This window comes from Dermacentor silvarum, chromosome 7, assembly GCF_013339745.2.
Source record: "Dermacentor silvarum isolate Dsil-2018 chromosome 7, BIME_Dsil_1.4, whole genome shotgun sequence".
In the NCBI taxonomy this organism is placed as follows: Eukaryota; Metazoa; Arthropoda; class Arachnida; order Ixodida; family Ixodidae; genus Dermacentor; species Dermacentor silvarum.
The window spans coordinates 144,391,610-144,398,545 of NC_051160.1; the positions used below are offsets into that span (position 1 = coordinate 144,391,610).

The 6,936-nt window shown below is 60.3% G+C and overlaps 1 protein-coding gene across 1 annotated transcript; it reads left to right on the forward strand.

Annotated features, from left to right (window-relative positions):
- The first annotated feature begins 2,605 nt into the window (after window positions 1–2,605).
- Window positions 2,606–2,977, forward strand: LOC125946481 (histone H4). The gene has a single exon (XM_049669993.1). It carries the CDS (start codon window positions 2,666–2,668, stop codon window positions 2,975–2,977), a length of 312 nt encoding a protein of 103 aa, XP_049525950.1. The 5' UTR covers window positions 2,606–2,665.
- The last annotated feature ends 3,959 nt before the right edge of the window (window positions 2,978–6,936 follow it).

A 6,936-nucleotide genomic window follows, 5' to 3' on the forward strand; every position in this document is an offset into this window, starting at 1 on the left:
GACGGCTAGCCAGATCGCTGCCCTATGCCAGGATCCGCTCCAGGAGCACGAGCTGGCGTCCGCACTGACGAAAGCGAAACGCCGCAGTGCCCCAGGAGCGGACGGCATCACTTTCCAGATGCTCCAGAACCTGGATAGGGCGGCCCGAAGGCTGCTCCTAGCAGCCATGAACGAGGTCTGGGAGAGTGGACTGCTTCCGGAGGCCTGGCTGACTGCGGTGGTGGTGCCCATCCGGAAACCAGGACGACCAGCCACGGCCATCACCTCCTACAGACCGGTGTCACTGACGTCTGCAGCCTGCAAGCTCATGGAGGCCATCGCGCTGGGCCGACTCAACTGGATTGCCGGGGCGGTGGATTTTCTACCCGAGCAACAGACCGGCTTCCGACGACACCGGTGCACGGCCGACTCCATCGCGGACGTAATCTCTACTCTGGAGGAAGCCAGAAGCAAAGGGGAGGTGGCACTCCTCATACTCCTGGACATTCAGAGTGCGTTCGATGGCCTGCCACACTCTGTTATTGAGAGCGCGCTGGACGGGCTTGGCATCGGGGGCTGCCTCAGGCAGTTCATCAGCTCCTTCCTGACGGGAAGGACACTCCGGGTGAGAGTTGGACGGACCCTGAGCAGCCCCCGCAGGGTGACCATGGGCGTCCCCCAGGGCTCGGTGCTAAGCCCATTTCTCTTTAACACAGCCCTGGCGGGACTCCCCGCAGCCATACCGGCCAACCCACGGTTCCCAACACAGTGTGCCATCTATGCTGACGACGTGGCTCTGTGGGCACATGGACCAAGGCGCAAACTGCAGTCCATCCGGACATCTCTGCAGCAATCCCTGGATGCGGTGGCCTCCTACTTCCGGGGCATTGGACTCCTACTCTCGCCTGCCAAGACAGAGGCTCTGCTGGTGCACCCATCGGCTGCTGCTCGGGTCACTGTCGGGAGGCTGGTGCTGGGAGGCACTCCCATCCCATGGAAGAAGGAGGTCACCTATCTTGGGCTCCAGGTGGACCATCGACTGACGTGGATACCTGCTGCCAAGGCCGCCACCACCAAGGCACGCCGCGTAAAATCGGCAGTTGGACGGCTCCTCCAGCGAGGCAAGGGCTGCACCACCCGATGGGCCATCCGGCTGTACCAGGCTGCTGCCACCTCCGTGCTGCTATATGCGCTCCCATTGGCCAAGCTAACGCCGACCCGCAAGCAGCAGCTGGAGATGGAACACCGGATGGCCATCAGGTCGCTCCTGGGTTTGCCACGAAACTCACCCGTGGCTGCCTCCCTGGCAGAAGCCCAGACCTGGCCGCTCCTGCTGCTCATGCTTCGACAGGGGCTGCTGCACATGGACCGGCTCCACCACACTCCAGATGGCGACGCCCTGGTGCACAGACTGCGGAGCCGTCCCTCCTCCCGGATGGGCAGCATCTGTGCACTTTATGACGAGCTGGTTGGGTACTCGCCCACCGCGGTGAAGCCACCACCCCCCCACCAGCAGCCACTCGAGATCCACCTCACGCTGGAGGGCAAGCGGAAGCACAGAACACCCAGGTGCGAGCTGGAACAGGCAGCGCTGTCCAAGCTACACGAGCTTGGCGGCCACCTGCAAGTGTACACGGACGGATCTGTCTTCCCCTCCAGCGGCTCGGCAACGGCAGCCTGCGTGATCCCTGCAACGGGCCAGATCCTGCAGTGCCGCCTTCCATTCGCGGCGAGCTCCACTGCAGCAGAGCTAGCCGGCCTACACCTGGCAGCTGACTACCTCGCTGCCCACCCTCCGCAGGTTCCAGTGGCCATCCTCACAGACTCCCGTCCGGCTCTCCAGGGTCTGCTCCAACCAGATCGAGCAGGCATCACAGTGGCCCTGCTGCTGGCAAAGCTGACGGCACTGCACAGGAGCGGCATCCCCCTCTCACTCCACTGGCTCCCGTCCCACGCAGGCATAGCCGGAAATGAAGAGGCAGATGCCGCAGCCAAAGCAGCCCATCACGAGCCGGTCCAGGTGAGCACGGCAGTGGCAGCGGGGGACTTCACACGTCACCGGCTGCTGAAACTGCTCACCGCTGCACACCCGGACAAGCGCGTGGCCAGCGGACAACCTCCGCGACCACTCCCCGACACCGGCCTCAACAGGCAAGAACGAACCCTCCTCCTGCGCCTCAGGACGGGGAGCGCATGGCCAGCCGCCCGCAAGTTCAGCGTGGGGCGAGTCTCATCCCCGGCCTGCAGGAAATGCGGCTCCCCAGAGACCCTGGAGCATATCATATGCCACTGTCAAGCCCTCGCGACCCCTAGGCACGCGATGACAGTGGCATACCACAGCCTTGGCCTTCCAGCCACTTCATTGGAAGACTTCCTCTTCCCCCGCCATAGTCCTGTCACAGCTTTGCAATCCTTCTTGGAGTTTGCCGCTGTGGCAGGACTTGCCTCCCTGTAGGGGGCCCTCCCGCCTGCCTGCCCCTTGCGGTCCTTGCCACGGCGAGCTGCTGCCACTTCCACACCCTACCTACCCCTTCCCCCTATCTTTTCTTCCCCCTCTTCCCTTCCCCCCGACGCTGAGCCGTGCTCCCTTCTGGGCAGCAGAAAATAGCGTCCTTTCCCCTCTATCTGAACCACTATATATATATTCGCTTTCCTGACTCGCTCCGAAGCAGCAGCAACAGCCGAAATGTCTGGACGTGGCAAGGGCGGCAAGGGGCTCGGCAAGGGTGGCGCCAAGCGTCATCGCAAGGTCTTGCGTGACAACATCCAGGGCATCACCAAGCCTGCCATCCGTCGTCTCGCTCGCCGTGGTGGTGTCAAGCGCATCTCTGGCCTGATCTACGAGGAGACGCGCGGTGTCCTCAAGGTGTTCCTCGAGAACGTGATCCGGGATGCCGTCACCTACACTGAGCACGCCAAGCGCAAGACCGTCACAGCCATGGACGTCGTGTACGCTCTGAAGCGCCAGGGCCGCACCCTCTACGGTTTCGGAGGCTAAGCAGCTGCACACGTGCCCGGCGTCGTTTGCCAGCAGCGCACCGAACTCCTGTGAAGAACCCAACAGCCCTCTTCAGGGCTACCCACTTGATGCTTCGGCAGTGATCCGCAGGATTCGCGATCTCCTGATCCGTTTTCCCTCTTTGCATTCCATTTTCTTGTGATCGGTTATGGAGCGTGCCCAGCAGCCGTGCGCGAGACGCGCGGTGAATTTGGTCAGGTGAGCGAGCGCAACCGCGTTTATTCACAGTAGGTGGTAGCGTAAGGCGAGCTTTTTGCTACATGCGTTTGCGCTCGCTACTAAGTGCCGCATTGCTAAAATTTCAACGCTGTGCTACTGCGACGTGCTGTTCGTTGGTGCAGCACCGCTGTCGTGTTTGATTGGGACTGAATGAGGCAGCCGCAGTGGAATGGCGATGGGGGGGGGGGGAACAAAATAAGATAATAATAATAATAATAAAGAGGTCATTTTGCAGCGCTAAAATCTCAGATGCTGGCCTGTTCCACATTCCATTGCATCCTATAGAGTCCGATGGGCGGCGGGGAATCAGCGCGGTGCGACTGACGTGTGAAACCAAAGGGTAAATTTACTAGCTAGCTAGGTAGGTGCGTATATCGAGGCACAAAAAGGGTCGCGCGAAGCAGACTCACTTTCGTTTTATTATTTTCACTAGCACCCGTTGTTTTCTCGTGCGTCGGTGTTCGTGGTCGTGCTGGCCAATCGCGCTGTGACGAGTATAGGAAAATGAGGCCATGGCTCAAGGGGTAGACAAATTAAATTACACAAGGCAGTGGCATACATGCGCATTGTTTTGATGAAACGCGGCAGTTGTTCAATAATTGTGTCCCCCTTATTGTGTCTTTCTGAATGCGGTCACACTCGGCGTTCGTGAAGCTTCCGGGGAGCCAACTCTGACTTGCCCATTCAAATACATGTAGCACGCAATAAAAATATTTTACGATGCAACCACTCGGCTCATGTGAACGAAACTTGTCGCATGAGAGAGAGAGAGAGAGCGGAAGGCACTTAAGGGAGCAGATATTTCATGGAGTGCGTGGAATGTAATGCACAAAACTAAGTAAGCGAACATTACACAACTCAGTAGCTGAAAGCCATACCGCAATCGTCTAAACTACACAAAGAGAACAAACAACACATGTAAAGAGGAGAAATGTGATACATAAATTTGCACGCTATGTGAGAAACTGTTGCTTTGTTTGCAAAAAGTGATGCACGCACGTGAGCAGTATAGTTTACTGAGGTGTACTTGAATTGTGTTCGCTTTAGTTGTATTGATATTTGCGGAATTGCCTTTTCCATTTCTATCGCTGAATTACGGAGGTAGGAAGATTGAAGGGTTTCCCTCCTGTGCATTTGACTTTTCAACAACGATTGTAATTAAAATTAGGGCATAAATAAAGAAACTCCCGCTGATCCGGCCACTGCGCAGTAGCTGCCGAGAAGAGCGATTTTTCCGCCAGCCGCAGAGCTGAGCTTTACCGAAATAAGTCGGCAGGAGTGCCATTGCTCCTGCGGTGAACTCGTTCCGGGGAGCGGGAATGAACCAGAGAAAGCTAGCCCGTGGGAATAACGAAGAAACAATGTAGGTGCTGTCTGAAGCACGGTGTGGTTATGACGATTGTTGGTGTCATGTGGAAGAAATACAAACAACAATGCGGCGTCAACAGGCATTACCTGAAAGTAAAAAAAAAAAGCGTGCGGTTATTAGGTGCAGCATAGCGAGGGCTTCCGGATTCGTAAGATTGGGGGGTTGTCTGAGAGCGGCGGCCGCCGTGTGTGTGAGTGGTTTTGAAAAGGAAGAGAAGAGAAAAGTGCAGCGCCGTAACTGCCTCTCGACGCGGGCCGCAAAGCACTCGTTGATAGCACGGTGAATGATTGTGTAAGGGCCCTGCGTGGTATTGGCTGTGCGTAGCTTTTGAAGGCCGAATCAGCTGTCGCAGTCTGTTAACGCGCGTTACACACCTGCCTAAGTATATGCGAAGTGTGGTGTTCAGATATATGTACATGGGAAAGTGCGCTAGCGAGCGTGTACGTGCGAGATAGCTTGCTGGCGACTTCGCGACCAGAAAAGATGAAGTTGGCTTCCCAGAAGGTATCGTGGAGTCGTCGCGATTCACATCAATGCAGCGGACGTTGCTCACACGTTTCACGCGCGTTTTGCGTCGCCCGCAGTTGTCGCCATGTGCCGGGATCGCGAGGTGGGTGCTGAGGTGACCGCCGCCAGCAGTAATGGTGCGGTCTCACATCAGGTGGTGCCACTTCGCGATGCGTGCCGGTATGGCGGTGATTGTGGTGTTGGCTGAAACGAAAGAGAACGGCGCAGCATGCTGTCATGTTTAAATGCAATTCAATTGCCTCGACATGCGCTCTGCGTAGCCGCGAACAACGCGGACGCGCGAAAACGGCTGGCTTCCAGCATCCTGGCGAACGCCGGCGTGCGCGCCGCCCCGCGTACGGACACGGCTGCGCTGGCGTTGGCCAATCGGCGGCGGGTGAGTTGGAGAGGGGAAGAGCACTGAGGGGAAGCACGACCGCGCTGTGCGCAGGGGCCAGCAGTCTCACGCTCGTCTGAGTTTCACAGGCCGAAGTGAGAGGTCACGTAGCTCTTTGCTCCGTCGACCTCGTCTCGCCAGCCGAGCCGAACTTCTCCGCCCGTGCGGACGTGTGTGCGCTTCGCTTCGGCGAGTGCGGCACGAACCGCGAGCTCTCCGACGTCCCCGACGTACCGCGCATGGATGGCACGGCACCAAGGACTTCGGCCCCCACCTCCAAGCCTGTGCGCGGCGCTTCCCAGCCTGCTGGACCCGTGCGCGCTCGAGTGATTTTCTTTTTTTTCTCCCGTGCACGCGTGCTACGTGTCCCTCGCAGCGCGCGCACTAGGAGTTCGCGCTTCACGGGTGCACGTGGCACCTGCACCCTGTGCTGCCCACGTACGTGTTGTTCGTTCTCCCTTTTGAGCTCCACGTGAGCGCCAACCTCCCCCCCTGTGCGTGTGCAGTGTCTGTGAGGCGGGCGATAGCCCGCACCCGCGAGAACCCACACGACATGCAGAACTTCGCGTCCCCCTCCGGCCGAGCGCCCCGCAAGGGGCATCGACGCTCGGCTAGTGCGACGGCGCCCATACCGCAGTCTCTGGGCCTCGACCTACAGCGACGATACGACACCCAGGCAAGGGCCGCGGACATCGTCGACCTGTGGATCGCTAAGCACGCCGCGGCCACCCAGCGCGGACCCGGCACGACCGACTCCTCCGCCGATGTTCTGGCCCCTTCGGGAAAGGCCGCAAACGATCTCCCTCCGGCACAAGATGCCGCCCTTGCCAACGAAGCAGCCGCCGCTGCCCAGCCCGCGGCCGCGCCCGCCGTCACCGAGACACACGTGGCGCCGGCGGAGCCTTCCCCCCAGGCGAGCCTTCTCCCCACGGAGCAAGACGCCGCCGCCATTGCCGACATGGCCGCCACCCCGCTGCCCCCATCGGACGACGAGGAGGCCATGGACTCCTCCTCCTCTCGCAAACGCTCGCGCGAAGCGGAGAGCGAGGAGGACGAGGGAACCGGTCGCCGAAAGCAGCAGCCGCCGCCGCCGCCGACCGCCCCACCTTGCCCGAAGAGCGAGGACGACGGCGACGCCATCTCCCGGCGCCCGGAGGAGTCAGCCGCCTCCTCGTCACCGCCCGCGGCACGAGATGGCGCCCCCGCCGATCCGCCGGCTGCGTCGGCTCTCCCGCTCCCCTCGAGCGCCAGCGCCGCCCCTCGGACGCCCGGCGAGTCGTCCGCTACCTCCTTCTCGCTCTCCCCGAGGGAGGGCGCGCCTGTAGTCGAGCCGGCTGCCGGGAGCGATGGCGAGATTCCCGCCGCGTCGTCTGCTTTGGCGGACGCGACCAAGTCGGTGCCGCTGGCGCCTACGCTCGACCGCCGCGCCCACACTGCCGCGGAGTT

Coding starts and splice junctions, on each gene's coding strand:
- LOC125946481 (XM_049669993.1), top strand. CDS start 2,666: ATGTCTGGACGTGGCAAGGGCGGCAAGGGGCTCGGCAAGGGTGGCGCC.